At 40.6% G+C, this 25,296-nt stretch overlaps 1 protein-coding gene across 36 annotated transcripts in view; it reads right to left on the minus strand.

Moving 5' to 3' along the window:
* Positions 1-25,296, minus strand: part of PHF21A (PHD finger protein 21A) — a 195,554-nt gene that overhangs the window by 5,460 nt on the left and 164,798 nt on the right. For 27 of the 36 annotated variants that reach the window (XM_078340919.1, XM_078340914.1, XM_054240811.2 and 24 more), the window contains 8 exons: positions 18,628-18,726; positions 15,463-15,514; positions 14,659-14,738; positions 14,136-14,196; positions 11,411-11,574; positions 3,763-3,918; positions 1,805-1,880; positions 662-765 (listed from right to left, as the gene is read on the minus strand). In XM_078340919.1, coding sequence (XP_078197045.1) covers positions 662-765; positions 1,805-1,880; positions 3,763-3,918; positions 11,411-11,574; positions 14,136-14,196; positions 14,659-14,738; positions 15,463-15,514; positions 18,628-18,726 — 792 coding nt within the window. Of the gene's footprint in view, positions 1-661; positions 766-1,804; positions 1,881-3,762; positions 3,919-11,410; positions 11,575-11,646; positions 11,670-14,135; positions 14,197-14,658; positions 14,739-15,462; positions 15,515-18,627; positions 18,727-25,296 lie in introns of all 36 variants that reach the window. The other 9 variants (XM_035262489.3, XM_078340925.1, XM_035262490.3 and 6 more) reach the window with 1 other exon arrangement.

The raw sequence follows: 25,296 nt of genomic DNA on the forward strand, positions 1-25,296 counted from the left end.
ACCAGCTGGCATCTGTGAGGGCTGAGGTCACTTCACTCCAATAAGGGTGACCTACTCCGTGGAAAAGAAGGCTGGCTCCTTGCCTGGGATGAGTCTCTGTCCCCCTGCTGCAAATACAACCCTCTTTCCCACCTGGACAGGCTGGGCTGGGCAGTACTTACTTCCAATACTTGTCTCTAGAAAGCCCACTTCCTCACACTGGTCAGGAAAACCGGGAAATGCAATCAGCATGGTGTGGAAGCAAGAGCAAGGGAGGGCCGTGTGGATGGGCCCACTCGCTCAGGTGACTAGGAAGAATCACACGAGGGGACCTGGTCTGTGTCTGCTCAGTGTCAGGTGAGGCACTACACTCCCCCCACACACTGTCAGGAATAGGCAGGGCTGTGGCTACACTGTGTAGCTGTTACTTATGCAGCCTGGTGACTGAGAACCCTCTTTCAGATGAAAGCCAAGAGGATGTTCCAGAGCTTAGGTAAGGCACCACCTACCAACTGGCCACCTGAACTCTAACTGGACAGCAAACTGCATTTGCCCAAATTACTCATGTTAATAAACAGAAGGACCCGAAGCAGCCTGGGGTCCACACGTACTGTTTTGTATGTGGAAAGGCCCAAGTCTCTGCATCTATGTAAGGACTGTTGAAGGCACAAGCTTTACTTACACTTATGGAATTGCTGAGCTGTTTCACCTTTTGCTCTAGTTGTTCTCGTTCTTGTTTTAAATCTGAACTCCACTTAAGTAACTTCTGTTTCTCTTCTTCTTTTGCTAAAAAAAGGAACAGTTTTTGACAATTAATTCCTTGAAAAGGACTGTGCTCAGAATGCCTTCCAAAGACATTTTCCCCAAAGTCCTATGAGTCCCACAGCCAGTGCACAGTGTTCACCTGGACTTTTCCTTCTTCTGTGTACAGTATGCTAAGAAAACTGTCAGTGGCTTGGATCTGGCTTTATATAAATGGGATACCACATCTCATTTTTTCCCCCAAGAAAGTGCTACAGACCAGGCATGGTGGCTCATGCCTGTAATCCTAGAACTTTAGGAGGACAAGGCAGGTGAATCCCTTGAACCCAGGAGTTTGAGACAAGCCTGGGCAACAAGGTGAAACTCGTCTCTACCAAAAAATACTGAAGTTAGCTCGGCATGGTAGTACACACCTATAGTCTCGGCTACTTGTGAGGCTCAGGTAGGAGGATCAACTGAGCCCAGGAAGTGAAAGCTGCAGTGCGCTGTGATCTTGCCACTACACCCTAGCCTGGGCGACAGAGTGAGACCTTGTCTCAAAAAATAAATAAATAAAAAGAAAATGCTACACAGTATTTCCACTTCATCTAATAAAAGGTTTTCATTTTTTGTTTGTTTCCTCCAATAGTTAAGAGCAAAATATTTTCTTTTCTTTTTTTTTTTCCAGACAGAGTCTTGCTTTGTCACCCAGGCTGGAGTGCAATGGCTCCATCTCGGCTCACTGCAACCTCTGCCTCCTGGGTTCAAGCATTTTCCTGTCTCAGTCTCCCGAGTAGGTGGGAATTACAGGTGCCCACCACCACACTCTGCTAATTTTTGTGTCTTTAGTAGAGACGGGGTTTCACCATGTTGGCCAGGCTGGTCTCGAACTCCTGTCCTGTGATCCGCCCGCCTTGGCCTCCCAAAGTGCTGAGATTACAGGCATGAGCCACTGTGCCCGGCCAAGGTTTTCATTTTTAACTTTAAATTTCCTTTTGGGAATAAAACAAATACTGCCAGTACCTTTTTTTTTTCTTTAACAAGGGGAAAGCTTACAAAAAAGTGAGTATGGGTAACTCCTTACCTGCTTTGTAGGCAATATAGGAATGAACAATTGCTAAAGTTCCAGGCCATGGAATTGCTTCTTCCTTCTTCAGCATCTGAAAAGATTTTTAGAATTTTACCTTGAGAAGGAGGTTTAAACACATATCCTCTATGTAACAGCTAGCAATGGGGTCTGTGGCTACTGGCAGATAAAATCCAGGAAGGATTTATGGTAGCAGTGTTGCAAAACCCTGGTCTCTAGTTTCTGGACTAAAAAGTTCCAAATATCAGCTTAGGAGAATGAAGTTCAAGGCAGGAACAGCCAGGACACTTGAGCCCAGGCTTAGAAGGAGCTTGGACTTGGCTGAGCATTCCTAACTTTTCGTACACGCCACATGATACCCAACCACTCCTGACAGTTAGAACCACCAATACAAAAGCTGCACATCAGCATGATGGCAGCAGCCACTGGCAGTTTCAACCTTGACCTGACATGAGCTGTCTGTCTTAATTTTAGATTTATATGCCTCTCAAAGACAGCCTGACCAAGGAAATTAAATATTAGTCCCAAATAAAAAGTATAATCTAGACCCTATGTCAAAAGTCATCAGAAGGTCACAAAGGAGCATCAGGAGGAAGACAGTGAGAGAAGGTTTGCTGCACCACACAGCCTGCAGGATGAGGACAAGCTTACAAGGGAAACCCAGAATTTGTTCAAAGCAGGATTCCAAAGACTGAGCAGGATCCCAGTGCTTGCTGAGCTATTGGGCTTGCTTATTTATTATTTATACTTTGCCTAACTCTAAAGAAGACTTGAGACAGCTTATAATAAGATCATAAAGACATATATATACATGGATAATGGAGAAAAGGCAATCAGAAACTAAACAGAGAAGGAGGGAGGCTAGGACAGTAATATGTTTGCCTTTTAAGTCTATAAAATATCAACAATACTTTACAGTTAGTTCTCTGAGCGTGATATAACAAAATAGGTTAAAAGTGAAATGGGTGGGCTGGGCGCAGTGGCTCACACCTGTAATCCCAGAACTTTGGAAGGCCAAGGCAGGCAGATCACAAGGTCAGGAGTTCAGATCGCCAGCCTGACCAACATGGTGAAACCCCGTCTCTACTAAAAATACAAAAATTAGCTGGGTGTGTTGGTGCACACCTGTAATCCTAGCTACTCAGGAGGCTGAGGCAGAGACTTGCTTGAACCCAGGAGGAAGAGGTTACAGTGAGCCAAAATCGTGCCACTGTACTCCAGGCTGTGATACAAAGTGAGACTCCGTCTCAAAAAAAAAAAAAAAAAAAAAAGTAAAATGGGTGTTATTTTTATTGAGAAGGAGTCTTGCTCTTGTCACCCAGACTGTAATTCAGCAGCATAACCTCTGCTCACTGCAGCCTCCGCCTCCTGGTTTCAAGCGATTCTCCTGCCTCAGCCTCCCAAGTATCTGGGATTATAGGCACCTGCCACCACGCCCAGCTAATTTTTGTATTTTTAGTAGAGACAAGGTTTCACCATGTTGGCCAGGCTGGTCTCGAACTCCTGACCTTAGATGACCCACCTGCCTCGGCTTCCCACTGTGCTGGTATTACAGGTATGAGCCATTGTGCCTGGCTCAGGATGTTATTTTAATTAATCAACTGGGTACTTTCTCTTAAGGATTATATTCCCAAAGAAGAGTTTTAAAACTATATACTTGGTCTGGACCATTCCTAGAGAATGAAGCACAATGGTCTTTTAAGGGTCTTGACTTTTAAAGAGAAGCTAAGTCACTTCAAATACAAGGAAGAGTCTATCCACCTCAGTAATATGGCAGAGAACTTCTGAGGGAATGAATGCCATGTGCTTGAGTGCTGTGCCATGAACAGGGAAGATGTAGCCTGAAGACCAACTTGGAGAGAGAAGAGACTGCCATTCCCAGAGAAAGGAATTTCTCCTGATGGCTGTGTCTTTGTCCTCCTTGGCCCCTCACCCATCAGACCCACCCACGGTACCTGGTCCTGACATCTGGGACAGATCCACATGCCCTTGGGAATTGTTTTCAGAGGGGGGTCTAAGCAGTCCAGATGATATACACGGGAACACGTGTCACACATCAGTAACTGGCCACTTTTTCTGCAAACGCTGCAAAAATCCTCATGAATATCACCCTATAAAGTTGAGAGGAAAGGTAAGAAAAAGGACAAAAAAGGTAAAATTTTAATGTAACATGTGCATTCTGGATGCATATAAATATTTTAGGACAGTCAGCTGCCTCGTTCCAGGAGTATTCAAGAGAAGTAGGGATCACCAATAGCACAGGCCCCTACTCACTCCATATAGCTAAGGCTCCCTGGGTAGGCACAGTGCAGTAGTCCGTCCTTATCCATGGGGGATATGTTCTAAGACCCACAGTGGATGCCTGAAACCTCAGACAGTCCTGAACCACATATATATATATATATGTTTTTCCATACATGCAGACCCATGATAGTTTAGTTTATAAATTAGGCACAATAAGAGATTAACAACAGTGACTAAGAAAACAACAATTATAACAATTTACTGTAATAAAAGCTATGTGAATGAGGTCTTTTTTCTCTCTTAAAACATCTTAATATTTTCAGACTGCAGCTGACTATGGGTAACTGAAACAGTAAGAAGTAAAACCTCAGATAAACAGGGACTACTGTATTCTTAAATTTAAATTAGAGTTTACAGGAAAGGTCTGTAGTCGCCTAGGCTAAAATTAAACTTATAGGTGATACCTAAGAGTTTGGTAATTTCTGGCAGAGGACAACCCACATATCACCAATCTTATAGGTACTGAAATCCATTCATCAAAGTGTTTCATAATATGATACCAACAATTCTCGTCACCTATCAATTTTGGGCAGAGTTTAGAAGGATTGGGAAAGAAGACAGACAAAAATTGGGGTTTTCCTGAACCTGCTTGCTCAAGAAGAAAAAAATATAATGAAAGCTCAAATGGGAAAATATTCAGTCAGAAACAAATTAAATTCATATGCGTGTTCTTTCTAACATGAAGAATTTAAAAAGCCAAAGCAACAGCTGACAATGCTCTCCTAAAACCAGTATTTTGTGTTTGCTGTTCAATGGACCATTCTATTCTGGGACGCTTCATCCCTATAAAAACTTTACCAGCTGGAAAAAGACTAGCAGCCCCATTCTGTTCTGCCTGTCCTGTCTCTCTACCTCCCCCACCACAGCAATAGTTTTAAGACTCAGGTAAGTGTGCTGGAGCCTCTGAACAGAAGGCACCATCAGAATAAAGCAGATCTACTTAAAATTGGAACAGGAGACCATAGCCAAAAAAAAAAAAGAGCCATTAAAGAGGTCTTTTCCAGCAAGTCAATCTCTAGCTCATTCTCTGGATGGGATTAAATCCACCAGTAAGGACACCAGGGAAGGGAAGACTGAAGAGAAGTACCAGAGGTGACCCAGCAAGTCAAGCCAATGTGCTGCTGTGGATTTCTTGGCTATTTTGCTGGAAGGTCTAACACAGAAACTGCACAGGAAGCAATGGTAGAGAGCAATGTGAGTCCCTCCTTTCTATGATGTGATCCCTCCACCACCACTGAAGGAACACATCATCATGGACCTACAATTTCACTCCAAGGGAAACTTTCTCTGTAATCCACTAGCATATCTGGCAGCCCAGAAAAGAGGCTGCAAAAATTTTAAGATATATTATAGTGTGGATGGATTTTAATCTTTCTTAACAGGAAAATGTGACCCCTGGACAGTAAAAAAGATGTTTAACATATGCTGAAAAATATTACATGTGAATGTAGCCTAACAGTTTAACTTCCAGGCACCAACAGACGTAAGGTTTCATCCCTAGATTAACTATGACTTTCTTCTTTCATTATTAAAATCAGGCTGAGGTCTACTCTTCTCTAGAGGGTTAGCCTTTCTTGAACCTTAGCCCTACGTGGTGAGTCTGCATCTTTATAAAGTTTATTTAAAATGTGTGACTTTAGAGACTGTTTACATGAACCACAGAAAAAATTATCAGTGATAGAGTGAATGAGACAAACTGGACATCTTATTCAGAGGGACTTGGGATAGACGAAGATGGGTTCACTTTCCTTTGCTCCTGAGCAAGGAGACCATCAAGAAATAGAAGGCAGTTACTTTGAAAGGGTTTTACACTGTAGTTGTATCTTGCAGATGTAGCTAAAGCCCCAGTAATCTAGCTTTTACTAAGAGTAATTAAAAAAAAAAAAAGAAATTAATAAAAGAAACAGAAGGCAGAAAGAAAACAAAGGTTAAATAATTTATTTAAGTTCTCAAAGGAAACTTTCTATCTTATTTATATATCCTATAATTTTCGGTGTTTTGTTGTTAAGATCCCTTTCTACCCTTAAAGTTACTGAGGATCCCAGGGAGCTTTTATATGAGTTATATCTATTAATATTTACTGTAATAACAGTTAAGAAACAATGCTTTTTTAGACAGGGTCTGTCTCTGTCACCCAGGCTAGAGTACTGCAGCCTTGACTTCCCAGGCTCAGGTAATCCTCCCACCTCAGCTTCCCAAGCAGCTGGGACTACAAGCACACACTACTATGCCCAGCTAATTGTTTTAATTTTTTGTAGAGACGAGTCTCACTTTATTACCCAGGCTGGTAAAAACTTCTAATTCTGAATTACAGAACCATGAAAAGTCATAAAAATAGTATACTGAAACATTTTAAAACTCCAAAACACATAGGTACACATTTCATTAGCGGCCAGAGTGATGACATCATCACACATCAAGCAGTTATCTGGTAAACTCCACTGTTCGGCCTTGAGAGAATGAGAATGAAAGTGGCAAATGATGGTTTAGTATCATTATAAAAACAGTTTTGACTTTATGTCCCCGAAAGAGTCTTGGGGTTTCCCAGACTACACTTTGAGAACTGCTGCCCATAGAAATGAATATAAAATGCCAAACCATTTTATCCATACAGAACTGGTTCTTTGTCTAAAAAAGAGCAGAGGAAGTCCTACAGAGGCAGCATGCCAGGTCAAAAGGCTTAGGCTCTGATGACTGACCAAATTATTACTATAAACCAAATAGGAGGTAAGTTGAAAGACAGCTGGCCCATGATTCTTTGCTATGAGCTGAAGACATATGTTTTTAGGAAGCACTCTGGCTCTATCAACTACAATTTCATCATGTGCTAAAAAAAATTTATGTCAGTATATCTTCCTTGTATCTTCCCTTTTATCATAAAATGATGATAATGGCAACAAGGTACATCCAGAGGATTGGTGTCTGGCTAGGTCTTGTACTACACCAAGTTCCTCACAATGGTTTCTGATCCCTAGAAATGCCTGCCTCTCAAGTGCTATTGTTTAATTAATGTTGTTGGAACGTATGCTACCCAGCAGCAAACAGACAGAGCCCTGTGTGTTGATTTTAATCACTACCACTACTGGGATACTGTAAAAAGAGAAGTTAATTATCTTAAAAATACATTCTGTCAAGTTTAACTTAGGGAGTTCCGGACATATTTAGTAGTTTTAGGAAAGCTTTCTTTTACCTTCAGATTTCTGAAAAGAAAAATGTTTGCATTTTAAGACAAAACCTGGCAGAATCTTAGTTTATTTGGCGAGTGGATCCTTTGGGTTCAGTCTCTCAAAGAGAACCATAATCCCATTTGACCAAAACAACAACATTGTTTAGGAGAGAGACTCACATGCAGAACCACAAACTCATCTGTCCCCCAGCATTTGTGTACCACCCTAGAGGGAGAGCTCTACCAAGAGGCCAAGGAGCTGGCGATCCTTTGGCAATATTTCAACTGAGAAGAAGCTGGGACAATCTTTGGCGCCAGCAAACAAGATTTCTCATAGAGACCCTGCTGCTCATTAAAAGGACAATTAGAAAATCTTTGTCAATTATTAATGCCAAAAGTCAGGAAGGCTGGAAAAAATGCTGAACCTTTAGAGCAATGATGAATCTGTAACCACAGCAATGTCTAACGAAGGAAACAAGGAAACCTGTCAGAGAACAGAATTCTTCCATGACCCGAGTCCTCCAAAAATAACACTTTCTTTGTTGCCTCTGGAATTTTAACTCAGAACATTCATATGGTATTCTGCTGCTCCTTTGAGAGCGGTGTGCCATTAGTAGGTTCTGAGAACCTTCAAGTTCAAGAGACATTTTATCTTACAATGGTCAATGACAAGCTCTGTAATTTACCAAAGAACTGGGACGTGTGTGAAATGAAGCTCTTGGTTTCCCTCCTGAGATCTGCTCCTCTCTTACTCTTTAGTAAAAGGAAGCTTCATCTTTCTAGTCATTTAGGCCAAAAACTTTGGATTTATCCTTATCCTTGACCATTCTTTTTCTCATAACCCATATTCAATCCTGATGGTTCTTCAAAATATATGCAGATGTGATCACTTTTCTCCATCTCTGCTTCTTCCATCAAATTAGACTAAGCTATCATCATCATCTTTCTTTCCTTTTTTTAATTTATTTTTGAGGTGGTCTTGTTCTGTCACCCAGGCTGGACTGCAGCGGTGCAGTCATGGCTCACTGCAGCCTCAACCTCCCATGCTCAAGTGATCCTCCCACCTCAGCCTGACGAGCAGCTGGGACTACAGGTGCACACCAGTATGCCCAACTAATTTTTGTGTATTTAGTAGAGATAGGGTTTCACTATGTTGCCACCACACCTATTTTTTTCTTAAGATGGAGTCTCACTACAGTCAGGACTGTAGTGCAATGGCACAATCTCAGCTCACTGCAACCTCTGCCTCCTGGGTTCAAGTGATTCTCCTGCCTTAGCCTCCTGAGTAACTGGGATTACAGGCACACGCCACTATGCCCAGCTAATTTTTGTATTTTTAAGTAGAGACGGGGTTTCACCATGTTGCCCAGGCTGGTCTTAAACTCCTGGGCTCAAGCAGTCTGCCCACCTCGGCCTCCCAAAGTGTTAGGATTTACAGGCGTGAGCCACTGTGCCTGCCCGTCATCATCTCTTGCCTGGACAATTGCAACAGCCTCCTAACCGGTCTTCCTGCTTCCATTCTATTTTCACTATAGGCCCTTTTCTTCTCCATATTTTAGACACAGTGATCCTTTTAAAATCCAAGTTGATTTTGCATATACCTTTAAAATAATAAATGCAGGCAGGAATCATGAAAGGATGCTAAAAACATTGGGTAACAGTTTGTTGGGAGACTGGATATGTATACAGACTCAAAGCTATCTCCACCCCAGGAAAAAGGCACATTTAAAGGTGGAAACATCTGATAGAACCTATCTTAGAAGATGAAAGTTAACATAATCAACAACAGGGGAGACTGACATCATGTGCCTCCTGCTGTGATGCACTGATAATGACCCATTGTCACGTAATAGTATATTAGTGTTCCTCTAAATGCATACCCTGAATCTACGCTGAGAAAAAAAAAACCAGACAATCCAAACGGAGAGGCACTCTACAGAGGAACTGGCTTTTTAAAAACATCAATGTTATGAAAGACAAAGGCTGAGAAACTGTTCTAGAATAAAGGATTACCAAATAGACAATATCATGACAATAAATGTCCAGAGTAATCTTGAATTGCACCCTGGAGCAGAAAAAACAAAGTGTCACAAAAGCAAGTATGGACAATTGGAGCAATCTGAGCATGGACTGCATATTTTATATACTAATATTGTATCAGTGTTAAATTTCCTCAACTTGATAAATGCATTGTAGCTATATAAGAGAGTATCTTTACTACTAGGAGATACATAGTGAAATATTTTAGGGTAAAGATTCAGGAGGTCTGCAACTTCTTATTATCCGGTTCCCCCAAAATAAGTGTGTATGGTAGGTGAGAAGTGTATGTGGCAAAATGTCAACAACTGGTGAATCAATGTGAAGGACACTGGTTCTCTGTACCACTATTGAAATTTTTCTGTAGGTTGGAAAATTTTCAAAATAAATATTGAAAGATTACATCACTCCTCTCCCCAAAACCCTCTAATGATCTCCCATTTTACTGAGAACGAAGCCCCAAAGCCCTGCACAACTGTTCCAGTCACCTCTGAGGCCTCATCTCCCACTAGCTGGCACTACCCCGGCTACCCTGGCCTTCTTGCTTTCTTTCCAGGTGCCGTGCACACTCCTACCTCAGGGCTTTGCAATGCTGGTCCCTCTACCTGGCAGGCTCTTCCCAGATCCTCCCATGGTTCACTCCTTCACATCCTGTCAGAGAGGCTTTACCAGTCTTCATAAACATCAGCCTCCTGCAGTATGCTGTATTATGCCCTTAATCTATTCCATTTTTCTTTTCTTTTCTTTTCTTTTTTTTTTAAATGGAGTCTCACTCTTTGTCACCCAGGCTGGAGTGCGTGGTGCAATACTGGCTCACTGTAACCTCTGTCTGCTGGGTTCCAGTGATTCTCCTGCCACAGCCTCCTGAGTAGCTGGGATTACAGGAGCACATCACCACATTCGGCTAATTTTTGTGTTTTTTTTTAGAGACGGGGTTTCGCCATGTTGGCCAGGCTGGTCTTAAACTCCTGACTTCAGATGATCCATCTCCTCGGCCTTTCAAAGTGTTAGGATTACAGGTGTGAGCTATCATGCCTGGCCTCATTTTTCTTCAGAGCACTTATCATCACCTGACATATTATACATTCACTTTCTTTTTTTTTTTTTTTTTTTTGAGACGGAGCTCCGTTCTTGTTACCCAGGCTGGAGTGCAATGGCACGATCTTGGCTCACCGCAACCTCCGCCTCCTGGGTTCAGGCAATTCTCCTGCCTCAGCCTCCTGAGAAGCTGGGATTACAGGCACGCACCACCATGCCCAGCTAATTTTTTGTATTTTTAGTAGAGACGGGGTTTCACCATGTTGACCAGCATGGTCTCGATGTCTTGACCTAGTGATCCACCCACCTCGGCCTCCCAAAGTGCTGGGATTACAGGCTTGAGCCACTGGGCCTGGCCACATTCACTTTCTTATCATCTGCCTCTTCAGATGAGCCCCTTGAGGACAGGGAGTTGGTTTTGTTCCCTGCTGTGTCCCCAGCCTTAAGAATAGCACTTACTCAGCAGAGTAGTGCTCAGTGAGTATCTGCTGAGTGAATTCTGAGCTTTGCTGAGGCTCGTTTAAACAGAGCACTAGTCCACATTCCTGCAGTTTGTGGGTAAAAGCCTACGAAGTATTTGACAGTTTTCCAGGAACCTGTTTGTGATCAACTCTGCTGAATACAGTTGCTCTAAAGAAAACTTTCCACTTCTGGAATTGTATTTGAAGCAGCAAACAAGGGCTGCTGGGGGACTGTATGCCTTGTTCATTTTCCCCACTCCCAAAACACTGATGATAGAAACCTGCACAACTCTCAATTGTATGAGCTGTTTTCCCCGCCCTATCTGTTTTCTAAGAACTCATTCACAATAGATCAAATTCAGACTCTGACGGCTGGCTGAGCTCCATGAGGTTATATTTAACATGATTCTCAAGGACAAGGAAGGCCTGGAACCCCAGAGGAAAGCTGCCTTACATGGCATAAAAAGCATTCTACAGGGTTTATTGCTGTTCCAGCGTTAGTCAAGAAGGTGCAAGTTGATAAGGAGACAACATATGATAACGCTTTTCCCAATTTAAGCTCTCAGAAAGAGAGTGTGCTTTTCCCAAGTTACTTACGTCTGTGGAGGTGGGGCTGGGCAGGGACACAGGCTGAACAGGTGCAGGGAAAGTGAATGTGGTCTCTGTCTTTTCATTTTCAGGGGAGTCAGGATGACTGGATTGGGGGGATGTTGGGGTAAGGGCTCCAAACCCCAGCACTGCATTGTATTTTGGAGGACGACCTATATACCAAGAGAAGGGAACAAAAGGGAAAAAGGGGGAGGGAAAGAGAGGGGGAAAATGATCTTACATACCTTTGGCCAGTGTTCCTCATTGGCTAGCATGGAAAAGGAAGTGAGGTAGCAGACAGAAGGTTAATACAACAGTCCCAAAGGAAGAAAGAGAAGCAAAGATTTAAATGTCATTAGAAACAACTACATGACTCTCAAGAGAAGGGAGGATAAGAGAGCTCTGGAGAATGACAGAAGGTGCTGGCTTATGTAGAAAGACCTCACCTTGGGCAGATTGTAGAGAAGTTCCTGACTATTGCAATCTGAGATTTCTAGTGCAAGAACCAAGATGTCAAAGCCCAGTGGGAGCCAGGGTCAGGAATGAGTTTATTTTAATTTTTCATATCTTTTGGATACTGTTCTTTAAGGTTTCTCTGCAATCAGCATTCTCACAATACTATTAATGATTCTCAGTTCCCACAAACTGATTTATTTAGGATTTCTGCTTTTCGTTCTCTCTTCCGTCTGCATTTTATAAGGATGGAGACGGGCAAAGCAAGGAGGCAAAATTCAAGTTAACTATCTTACTCCTTGCTGTCAGAGCTATTGAGAGGTATGTCCTGGGAGTAGCTGAAACCTAAGAGCTTGAAAGATGCTCTGGGCTTGGCAATGAATTTAAGTATTTCTGTTCCTGGATATTCTCCCCAGTTGACTGGCAGTTGTCCCCCCATTTTACATTACAAGCATTCTGATGGACTACATGTCTAAAAATTGGGGCTGTTTAAAAGTCTCAGGAAAGGCCCTGCCATCAGCACAACTGAGAGACTTGATTGGTATAAAAGCATTGTGACTCAAACCTTAAGGCTACAAAGAATCTTAAATGAGCCACGTGGGTACAGAAAGTCTAGGTCAGCCACTCTTGCCTTACCATATAACTAAGTCAAGGTCCTTGTCTTCTAAGGGCCAAGGTCATAGCTTCTAAGCTGTGAGTGATCAAAAGTATATGCCCAACACACCAAAGGGAAAAAAAGAGCCAGAGAGGTACGAAACTGCCGATAAGCACTGGTAAATGGTATGTAGGATCATGACTTTGCCAACAGTTATAATTTATATCAGGATTATATACAAGAATAATGATTCTGTCAGATGTTACAAAAATATCACCTCTTTGTGTTCAATTGGTGATGCCTATAGTACAAAGCCAGATCTTACTGGTTTGTCTTTTCTAGGGAGTTCAGTGCTGCTGGAAGGGGAAGAACAAGATGAAGGCTCTCTTGTTTATCCACAAAAGGCACTGCGGATACAGGCTTTTATCCTCTGACCTCGGCAAGAGATGCCAGGGTCTTTCTGGCTCATTTAACCCCTGTCCTCTTAGCAGATACTGCCCACTATCACAGACCAATTATTGTGGCCTCTAGCTGGGGGGCTCCTTTCCAAGAACTGCATCAGGGGTCACTAAAAAAAATTTACCAAACATAAGACAAAACAAAAATAACTTACAGTACTGGTTACTGTGGCCCAGGAATCAATATAACGCAATGATTTAGGGTTTGCCATCTAAATATTTTTGAGTACTTGAAGGACAGGACTGATGAAACAACAGGATGGGTTGCTAAGGGTGGGTATGAAATATCTTTTGTGGGGAGGGAATGGTAATAGTGCAGTCCTGCCTAAGGCAGACAAAGGGTCACGATGACCTCCTGAGCTTCCAATAGCTCTGAGACTGTGTGTGCATATGCAAAAATTAGTATGCTACTCCACTCACTCTGCAACCTTTCTAGCCTGGAACTATAATTCAGGGACACATTACCATGTGGAGAAAAGGACCTTGGGATGTATTACTGACATCAAAGAACAATTTCAGTGCCTTGTTTATGAGCTCAAACCCTGAGCTGTTAAGACCTATTTAGACCTGCATGGTGAGAGATGCTGCTGCTGCTACTTTTTCTGCTCTGCCTAAGAGTAAGTTTCTGGAATGCTCAGGGGAAGGTCTGAAATATGGCGTTGGAGCTCTTTAGGAATCTGTTCTTTAGGGAGCCTGTTTTGACAGTGATCTTTTCTTCCTTAGTTGGAGATGTCCTCTTCTCAAAGATTCTAAGTTCTCAAGTGTGGCTACCTTTTTCCTTCCTGGAAAGTTTGCAGTTCCAAGAAACTCAGAGCCACACTCTGGCCTCGCTGGCAGCAGGACGACCAAGACTATTAGGAACACCCTAGCAACGACAGTGCTCTGTTCTGCTTAATGACGCTCAAATGCTTCCTTTTACATGGTGTTCTGTTCACTGTGCTATTCATGGATGGCCTGGCAGGCTTGGGGCAGAAATGCTACATTAACCCATTCCCCTGAGTCAGCTTTGCCAAAATCCTAGGAAAGTCAGCTTTTGACTCAGCATACAGAACTCTAATAAGAAATCTCATTCTCTTTTCTCTCCCATTCTCAGAGAACAACAACAAAACTATTTTCAAGGGATAGAGGAGTTAGGTCCCATAATGATGGGAGGAGGGAAGGAGAAGAAACACACACACAGAAAGCAAAAGTAACAGCAGCAAGGGAGAGATACAAAAAAGGTCCTCACCTCTCTTCCGGGTCCCAGGGTGCATTGTGCTGTTTAGGTATGTGACTGCACTCTTCTTACGCTTTGAGGATTGAAGAAGGAAAGGCAACTGGTTGAATAGTGTGGTAATTACTAATACTGGCACAAGCTAAAGACCAAGCACAGCATGACCGTCAACATGCTGACTAGTTAGTACTAATCATCCTAAGGTCTCAGTGCTCAAGGGTTTTATTATATGTACTTGGCTCTCACAGACTATTTCAGAGAAGTCTGCCTCTGTTGCCAATGCAGTTGTATTGAAGTCAGGATGAATTAAAATTTTAAGGTAGGAGCGTATCTGCTGAAACTTAGGAAAAAAACCTAAGGGGAAGCAGTGACTAATAAAAATGGTAAGTCAAAAAAAAAAAAAATCCACCACTTCACAGAACTGACCAAGTACAATCAGGGTGCCGCTCTTCAGCAGGTTTTCAGAGGGGAGGCACTGACCAAATCATTAAGAAAACTGAAACAGTGAGGGAAGGGCCAAGGTACTGGCCAGTAATACCTCTGGCTCAAAGACTGCTCCGCTGTAGACCGGATTTGCTGTTGTTCTTCTTTTTCGCTCTTGTCTCTTGCTTTGGATTTCTTGAGAGAAGAAAAGGTTTTGATTAGAAGACAGGCATGGAGAACCTAAAAAACTTAACTTCATTGTTTTATCTATTGGTTTCCCCATAAGAAATCAGAAATAGGGACACCTCTCTGCCTCACCAAAGCCTCAACAGAGGCAAGCACACGATTGGAAGCAAGTATGTAGAACCATCTACTCTCCCCGGCAAGACCACGCTGTCCCACACGTGGCTCTCTGTTGAGAGTTTAATAGACAACATTTGTAAACAAGTTGTCCTGATTTATTTTTAGACTGCTGTATATACAGGTCTGAATGAGCTTTATCCCTAAGACTTAAACTGAGTAATCAAAGTTCATCATTCTTTAATTAAATAACCAGGACAGGTACAGCTTTGTAACTGTTCTCAATATTCTGATAACCCGGAGTGACCAGAATATACAGACTTGTCAGAAGAGCACTTGCTACTTTCTGCTGTTCAGAAAAAGAGCTCCCCTAAGTGAACAGAAGTCACCTTAATTTAGGCAACTGGGGAGGTTTTCCCAGGACAGTTGTGTGGATAATGACAAGAATATCAGACAGAGGGCAGGCAATTTTCCCACTAAAGGAAATAAAGTCTACACTGGCTGAATCATCCTCTATTTGTGTTCCAATTTTCTATTCTAGGAATTCAATCAGACACCATTTTCAGGAACAAAGCTGTGGGCCAGAAAAAAAGACAGTGTCAAGAATATCTTCTCTTACCTTCTAGATGGTCATGTGTTACCAACCCTAGAGACACCATGAAGGCAAGTTTCTGTGCCAGAGAAACAAAAGAAGAATATACTTCAGTCCGGGTTCTCACAAAGCCAACGGCCAGTTCCCACTAAGACACCAGGGAAAGCCAGCCAGGGGGCAGGTCACTTGAATGCACAAAGAGTAGGCATTCTCTAAGGAGCCATGGAGATCTTCTATAGCGGGGTGTCCAAGCTCTTTGCTTCCTTCAGTGAGGGCCACATTGGAAGAAGAACTGTCTTGAGCCACACATAAAATATACTAATACTAATGATAGCTGATGAACTTTAAAAAAAAAATCGCAAATAAAAATCTCATGATGTTTTAAGAAAGTTTACGAATTTGTGTGGGGCCGGATATGAAGCCATCTTGGGCCACAGTTTAGATACCTTGCTCTCGAGGCTCTCTGGTTTAACAGGGCCAAAAGGGAAGGACTGGGGCCTACATCTCCTTTCTCAGTGACAGAAATCAGTATCTGTGTGATCTGAGTTCTCCACCCTGCAGAAAAATCCTCTTAAAAAGAACAGGATTTCATACTCACAAAACACGCAGAGGGTTTTAAAAAGCTTCCCATTTAACAAGCACCAAGTTCTGAGTGTTTCACTTGTCATGACTAGGCCACAGTTTCTCACATTTATACTGCCACAATGCTAACTCACAGCTAAATGATTTTTAGGAATGACGGCAGGTGGTTCTGCTGAATACTATGATTTTTCAATCACACATGAGCCTAAAAATTATGGAGCAATTTGTCTCTGAAGACCACTCTTACGGCTCCTTCAGAAGCTAAGCTGGTGAAAATGCTGGGCCCCAAAGATGCAATGCTAAGACTCTTCAAGCCAGAGAGGGCAACCGATTGATTTCTACTCTTTCTTTGTTTGCATGTGTTCTGAAAAGAGTGTCTTCATTTTCTGTTGTACTACTGCATGCAGTTTCTAAATACGCCAAATAATACATTATCAATTTCTTTCTCTGATGAATAAAGAACACCTTCACTTGTAAAAGACATACTCCTGTAGAGTTATTTATACCACAGTTTGATCTTCTAAAGTCCTGACGTCTTATTCTTGATATTACACTACTTTGGCCTGAAGTGATAAGTTCAGTCTATTTGAAGATAAACTTCTTGAGCAAGCCACTTGAGAACACAGAAATGTCCTTTACTGGTATCTTCAGAGTCCTGAAGAAATGTTTTTCTATTACTTCTTATTTCAAAGAAACTTAGATGGGCACCTATCCCCTTCACAGCCAGATTAGTCTGGCAAGAAAAAGCAGTCTTGGACTTTCCTGTTTTTTTTTTTTTTTTTTAAGACAGGGTTTCACCATGTTGGTCAGGCTGGTCTTAAACTCCCGACCTCAGGTGATTCACCCGCCTTAGCCTCCAAAGTGCTTGAATTACAGGCGTGAGCCACCATGCCTGACTTTCCTGTTTTCTAAACTACGTTGAAATGAGATACACTTTATGGCTGCCAACTGATTACATTCCTAATTCTCACTATTCCTTAGAAATATAATCAAGATCAAGAGGCTTTCCCCCAGCTGTTCTCTTGATAAAGCAGTGTATAGACTGACATTCAGATTCACCCTCTTTTAAGCAAGTAACAGTACCCTTCTTAGCCACTCACACCCAAATCATCTTTGCCAGTTTAGATCAAGCTCATAAAATAATTATTAAGTGAAAAAATATTTCCTCTCTTGTGGAAAAGTTTTTGATGATAGACTAAAAAGCTGTCAAGATATTTTACCTCATATATGTATCCCACATATGCTAAGAGCTAATTTACTTTGTTTATGACTGTGATTCTGTCCAACTAGAAGGTGAAATATCTGCTACTACACATGATGGTAACTTGCTTGCCTACACTGGGTCTCACTCCGTCACCTAGGCTGGAGTGCAGTGGCACCATCTCAGCTCGCTGCAGCCTAGACTCCCGGGCTCAAGTGATCCTCCTACCTCAGCCTCCTGAGTAGCTAGGCCTACAGGCGTGCGCTACTACGTCTGGCTAATTTTGTTTATTTTTTTGCAGAGACAAAGTCTCACTGTGTTGCCCAGGCTGGATTCTTCAGTTTCCTTTGACAGGGAAATTTTGCTCAATTTTTCCTCCTCAAAGCATAATACTTGTCATTAATTCTTTGACGATTTCACAAGTTCCTCAGCAGTTTTTGTGACTAGTACTTCTTTTTGGCTCAAATTTTAGTCCTCTTTTTAATGATAAAATTAAAAATTCATTCATTTCGTATCAGAAAGAATTATATTTTGTACTTGTTTTAGGAAACCTGGAATGGCTCAATAAATTACTGCTTTAAAAAAATGACATGAAGCTTTGATGGCTTCATGCCACCATTTCACATGGTTTCATTACAAAGAATGCACTGAGGACAGAGGCAAGTGAATTACTGGTCAAATGAAATCTAACTGTCAGATATTCATCATCATATTACCTGTTTACATTTTCCATTTATAGCTGCTTAAGCCAAAACATCAAACTAAAAAAAATGTGCTTGTCTAAGGACATACAGATTGACATTCTATATTTGTATCAGGGTCTTCTTTGCTATTTATGTTTAGAATTCTATCCTAAATTGTAGTATAGATGTTACTATTTTCATCCCTACTTTTATGCTTCAATGGATTACTTCTGAGCTACTGATTCATTTGGGGTTTGGGGTTCTAATGCATATAATGGTTATACCAAAAATGTACATTTAATAACTGTAATCGATAATATAAATACACATTAGCTGAGTGAACCGGACATCTTAAAAATGTTGGCTGAGACAAACAGAACACAGTAATGATTAAGAATGTAATGGGACAGCTGGGAAAATCATCATTCATTTTAACATTCTGAATTTGTAACATGCATATAAAGAATAACAACACTTTAAAAAAAAACATTTTCTTTGATACAATCAAAATGCCTATGTGCCAGTGCATGGACCCTCAAGATCACAGTCTTAAGAATTCCACTCTAGACCAATCTGACTTGGCAATCATGTTGTTGAATAATAAAAGAGCCTAAGAAAATGAACATCAGGTTCATTTCCTCATTCAGAGAACAGGTGCCCCTCCTGGTACATGAGAATAAACTAGACACTGTAGCTGGGGCTCTGCCTTTGGAGACATAGGCCTACCTGAGGGTTCTCCTCCCGTTTTGGTTTGGGTGCAGCAGGTGGGGTGATGGTGCGGCTTTCTGTTTGTTTCTCATCTGTTTCTGTGTGAGATTTAACTGTCTAGGAGAGAAAAATTAAATCAAAATTTAGAATTTGTTTTTTATTAAAAGGATAAAACAACCAAAAGTTTAATAGTAGTAGTCAAGAAGAAAGAAGACAACATATTCAAACGTGGAACATCATTAATAAAGGAGTTAGTATTATAGATTTCATTGGGGGAAGGGAAACTAAAATGTAAAGCCCTGGTTGAGATTATTAAATTGCATGGAGTAAATATGAATCTATAAATATGTCTAAATAATGTATACAAAAAGAAAAATATGACTTAATTCCTAAGTATAAAAATGTGGTAAAAGTTGCCCTTTCTGATTTCCATGTATTTTAGGATGTGGGGATGGTTTCCCAGAGGCAAGCCCACTGTTGTTTTTGAGATGTAGTTTTGTTCTCGCTGCGCAGGCTGGATGCAGTGGCACAATCTCATTTCACTGCAACCTCCGTGTCCCAGGTTCAAACAATTCTCTTGCCTCAGCCTCCCTAGTAGCTGGAATTACAGGTGCCCGCTACCATGCCTGGCTAATTTTTATGTTTTTAGAAGACACAGGGTTTCACCATGCTGGCCAGGCTGGTCGGGAACTCCTGACCTCAGGTGATCTGCCCACCTCAGCCTCCCAAAATGCCAGGATTACAGGCGTGATCCATCACGCCTGGCCCACTGTTTTTATATTATAGGCCAAGCTCCAGCCCACAATCTGCTTAAGACCAGAATGATGTTGAAAACGTCTTGCATACACAGTCTTCTATTTCAGAACAATTACAATAATCCAGAGAGACTGCAGAACTACCCTTACATGGAATATTAAAAACCTGCCTAAATAGTCCATTAGAGGAGAGATGCAATTGCTAAGGGCGGGCCATCTTGCAAGAGGCTGACTTCCTAATTATTCCAAGCCTCTTCTTCCAGAAGCATCTACTCAAGCAGAAGAAACACCAGTTGTATTACCATCTTCAAACACAAAAGGTAGCTAGCATACTGGTAGACCAGCTTGCATTACTATTTTTGCCATGAGCCAATGGCTAATTCATTTTATGAAGCTCTCTATAAATACTGAAATAATTTTAAAACAGTAAATATAAAACTGTAGACACGAACCTAACTTAATTTTTCAAAATTAGAAAAAATGTGGACATAATGGTTCTTTCATATGGGAAATAATTAAATAAGTGAGAATGAAACTGTCTAATTACTGATGGGCAGCTTTATTCTCACTTATTTAATGAGGGGCTAAGTGAGACTTTGGTCCTACAAATGGGACATCTAAAGTTCTCAAATATTATTATGCTGGAAGTACTTTACCAGATCTGAAAAACGAACACAAGCACAAAGATTTTTCATTTTCTTTCCTGGCCACTTCCATATTTTTCATCTCCTTTTTATATGATTACATACGGAAAATGTAAGCATCTGCCTTATCAATACTGTGGTGACCACTGCTCTGGGACATAAAGGCTGTCTTGTATTTTTCCCCCAATGGGGTTCTCTCATATTTCCCCCTTTATACTAAAAGCTACTTGAAGGTGGGAACTGTTTCATGCATCTCTTGATTTCGCCCCCCTTTGAACCTAGTATGGTACTTCAAGCAGCGCAGGTGTATAGTAAAGAGCTGATTGGTCTTCTAGGTGAAGAATATGACCTAAGGAAGAATGACTCAAGTGTCTCTCTCTAAAACACACACACACACACACACACACACACACACACACACACACAGAGTTTTTAATCAAAAAGGACACATTTCCTCCATAAAACAAAACACCAATGGGAAAGTAGTTTACAGTGACATTTTAAAAGTCCTGAATGCCCAGAAAGCTTATTTTCATGTCTCTCTGAACAGGAAGGACAGATGTATGAGGGAGGAGGGAGAAGAGAAGGTCATCTATAAGGGTGTGCTGTTCCATTCCAAGGCTGTGTGAAGTTTCTTGAAGTCTCTTACTTCCGTTTCTAAGGCTGAGTAAAGCAAATTAGTGGCAATGCTTTTAGGGAAAAGCAAATCAATTCCTCTCCACTAAAGAACTGCCCATGGTTCAAATTTCTCTCTCTCATGAAAGAAAAAGTATGATTATCCCAGTGTTATATAAATAATACCAAAAGTATCCAAAAACAAAAATACAAACAAAACAATCACAACATTGGTGGTGAGGGAGGGTGTCTTTCCTTCATGGATCTCTTGCTCTGTGGGAAGCCAGTTGCCATGTTGTGAGCAGCACTTTGGAGAGGCCCAGGTGTGAGGAATGGAACCTCCAGCCAACTGCCAGTGAAGAAGTGAGGCCTGCCAACAACCATGTGCTGAGCTCAGACGTGGATTATTGAGTTGTAGGGCAACCTTAAAATTACTGCAGCTCTAGCCAACTAGTGTGACTGCAAACTTGTGAGTGACTATCAGCCAAAACCACCCAGCTAAGTTGCAGACCAGAAGGAAATGGGTTAATATATTTAGAGTGCTGAGCAAAAAAAACCCCTATCAACCAAGAATTCTATATCCTGCAAAACTATTCTTCAAAAGTGGAGAAATAAGACATTCCCAGGTAAACAAAAGCAGAGGACATTCACTGCTAGTATACCAGTCCTAAAATAAATGTTAAAAGGAGTCCCTTCAGGCTGAAATGAAAGGACACAAGACAGTAACTCGAAGCCATATAAAGAAATAAGAAGTCCAATAAAATTAACTACATGAATAAATGTAAAAGCCAGTGATATTGTATTTTTTATTTTTAACTTCTCTTTTTGTTTCCTATATGACTTAAAAGACAAATGCATAAAGTAATTATATATCTGTATTAGTGGGCACACAACGTACAGATATAATTTGTGACCATAACAACATAAAAGGGGGCAGAGCTGTGTAGAAGCAGAGCTTCTTTATCCTTTATTGTCATTAGCAAAGCTTTTATTATTTATTTATTTAGATTTAGATTTGAGGGTACAGTGCAGTTTTGTTACATGGATATGCAGCATGATGCTGAGACTGGGGCCTCAACTGAAACCTTACAAGCAGGGTTTTTAAAATTTAAGCTGGGGTTAACTCAAACTAGATTGTTAAAAATGTATGAATGTTAACTATAATCCCCATGGTAACCACTAAGAAAATAATTGTATACAGAAACAGAAATGAGGAAAGCATGAAAATGGCAAAGTAGGAAAAAAAATCACAAAGGCAGTATTAGAGGAGATAAACAAAAGACGTAAGACATACATACGTAGAGAAAACAAACAGCAAAATGGCATAAGTCCTTGCTTATCAATAATCACTTAAATATAATTGGATTAAACTCACCAATTAAAAGACAGACTGGCAGAATGAACAAAATGCATGATCTCACTATATGCTGTCTGTAAGAGAGACTCATTTTAGAGTGAAAGTCACAAAAAGGTTGAAAGTAAAAGGATGTTTGTAATGAATGGCTGTACTACTATCAGACAAAAGTGACTTACAGTCAACAACTGTTACAAGAGATAAAGAAGCTCATTATATAATATATTGACAAAAGGGTCGATTCAAAAAGATATAACATTTATAATAATATATGTACCAGACAACAGAGCCCCAAAATATATAAAGAAAATACTGAAAGAATTGAGGACAGAAATAAACAGTCCTACAATAATAAATGAAGACTTCAATATCCAACTTTAAGTAATGGATAAAACTGGTGCAGAGATTAAAAAGGACATAGGGAACTTGAATAACACTATACACCAATTAGAGCTGTCAGGAATATGAAGAATACTCCATTGCACAAGAGCAGCATGCATATTTTTATCAAGTGTACATGAAACATTCTCCAGGACAGATTATATGTTAGGCCACAAAACAAATCTTAATAAATTTAGAAAGACTAGAATCACATAAAATATCTTCACCAACCACAATGGAAAGAAGCTAGAAATTAATGAGAGCAGAAAAGCTAGAAAACTCACAGTGTATGGAAATTAAACAACACACTCTTAAATAACCAATGGGAAAAAGAAGAAATCACTAGGGAAATTAGAAAATACTGTGAGAGAAATGAAAACAAGGCCACGACATACCAAAACTTATGTGATGCTGTGAAAGCAGTACTCAGAGGGAAAGTTACAGCTGCTAACAGTCTATATTAAAAAAGAAGAAAGAGCTCAAATCAATAACCTAACTTTATTCTTTAAGAAACAGAAAAAGAACTAAATTCAAAGCAAAAGAAAGAAAATAAAGACTAGGATGAAGATAAATGAAATAGAGAACAAAAGAATCAACAAAACCAAAAGGTGATTCTTTGAAAAGAATAACAAAATTGAAAAACCTGTGGTTTAGACTAAGAAAAAAAGAAGATACAAATAACTAAAATCAAAAATGAAATTGAGGATATGACATCTCACAGAATTAAAAAGGATTATAGGAGAATATACTGAACAACCATACACCAACAAGATGACATAGATGCAATGGAAAATTCCTAAAACACATACATAACCAAAACTGACTCAAGATATAGAAAATCTTAACAGACCCGTGACAACTAAAGAGACTCAAACAGTAATCAAAATTCTCCCCGAAAAGAAAAAGGACTGGATCAGATGGTTTTATTAGTGAATTCTACCAAACATTTAAAGAATTAGCATCAATCTGTCTCAAATTTCAAAAGATATACTCTTAATTCATTCTGTGAGGCCTGCACTACTTTGATACCAAAGCCAAAGACACCCAGGAATAGAAAATGGACCAGGCGCAGTGGCTCGTGACTGTGATCCCAGCACTCTGGGAGGCCAAGGCAGGTGGATAGCTTGAGCTCAGGGGTTCAAAACCAGCCTGGGCAACATGGCAAAACCCGGTCTCCTAAAAAATAAATACATATACAAAAATTAGCCAGGCATGGTGGTGTGCATCTGTAGTCTCAGCTACTTGGGAAGCTGAGGCAGGAGGATCACTTGAGTTGAAATTGTGCCACTGCACCCCAGTCTAGGTGACAGAGTAATATCCTGCCCTGTTTCTAAAAAAAAGAAAGAAAGAAAAGAAAAAGAAAATGAAATTATAGGCCAGGCTTGGTGGCTCATGCCTGTAATTCCAACACTTTGGGAGGCCAAGGTGGGGGGATCACTTGAGACCAGGAGTTCGAGACCAGACTGGGTAACAAAGTGAGACCCCATCTCTAGAAAAAAATCTGTTAAAAATTACCCAGGGATGGTGGCACATGCCTGTAGTCCCAGGGTAGGGTGAATGGGAGGATGAAATGGGAGGATCACTTGAGCCTGGGAAGATAAGGCTGCAGTGGGCTATATGTAATTGCACCACTACACTCCAGCCTGGGTGACAGAGCGAGACCCTGCCTCCAAAAAAGCAAAAACCAAAAGAACAGAAAATTACAGAGCAATATCCCTATGACTATAGATGCAAAAACCTTCAACAACAACAAAAAATCCTTAACAAAATACCAGCAAACTGAGTCCAAGAGCATATTAAAAGGATGATACACCATGACAAAGCCAGATTTATCCTAAGAATGAAAGAGTGATTCAACGTAAGAAAATCAACATAATATACTACATTAACAGAACCAAGGGGGGAAAAAATGACATCTCAACTGGTGTAGAAAAAGCATTTGTCAAAATCAGGTACCCCACTACACACACACAAAAGGTAACTATGTGAGGAGACAGATATATTAATTAGCTTCATTATACTAATTATTTCACTATGTATAACAAGCCATCATATTGTACACCTTATACATGTACAGTTTTTATCTTAAAAATTCCAATATCTATTCATGATAAAAATGCTGAGAAAGCTTGGAATGAAAGGGGATTTCCTTGACTTTATAAAAAAATTTGTGAAAACACAGCTATCATCATATCATACTCAATGGTGAAAGCTTTCCACTTGAGATCAGCAACAAGACAAGAATGTTTGCTTTCACCACTGCTATTTAATACTGTACTGGAAGTTCAGGTCAGAGCAATTAGGCTAGAAAAAGAAAAAAAAGGCACCCAAATTGGAAAGGAAGATGTAAATCTCTATTTGCACATGACATGATCCTACATAGGAAAAACTCAAAGAAGCCATAAAACAAATACTAGAGCTAATACACAAATTCAGCAAGGTTGTAGGGTACAAGATCCAGACAAAAATCAGCTGGGTGTCAAAGGATCATATCAAGAAAGTGAAAAGACAAACTATGGAATGGGAGAAAATATTTGCCAATCATGTATTTGGTAAGGGTCTAGTATCCAGATTATATAACAACTCCTACAACTCAACAATAGAAAAACAACCCAATTTAAAAATTGGCAAAGGATTTGAATAGACCTTTTCCCAAGGATGTACAAATAGCCAACAAGCACACGAAAAGATGCTCAGCTTCATTAGTCATTAGGGAAATGCACATCAACACTACTTCATACCCACTGAGATGGCTATAAGTAAAACAAAAAAGGAAATAGTAAGTGTGGTAAGGATGTGGAGAAAATGGAATGCTCATGTATTGTTGCTGGAAATGAAAAATGATTCGGCTGCTGTGGAAAACAGTTTGGCAGTTCTTCAAACAGTTGAGCAGAATTACTGTTATGACCTAGCAATTTTCTACTCCTAGGTATGTACC

Source organism: Callithrix jacchus, chromosome 10, assembly GCF_049354715.1.
Source record: "Callithrix jacchus isolate 240 chromosome 10, calJac240_pri, whole genome shotgun sequence".
NCBI classification, from domain to species: domain Eukaryota; kingdom Metazoa; phylum Chordata; class Mammalia; order Primates; family Cebidae; genus Callithrix; species Callithrix jacchus.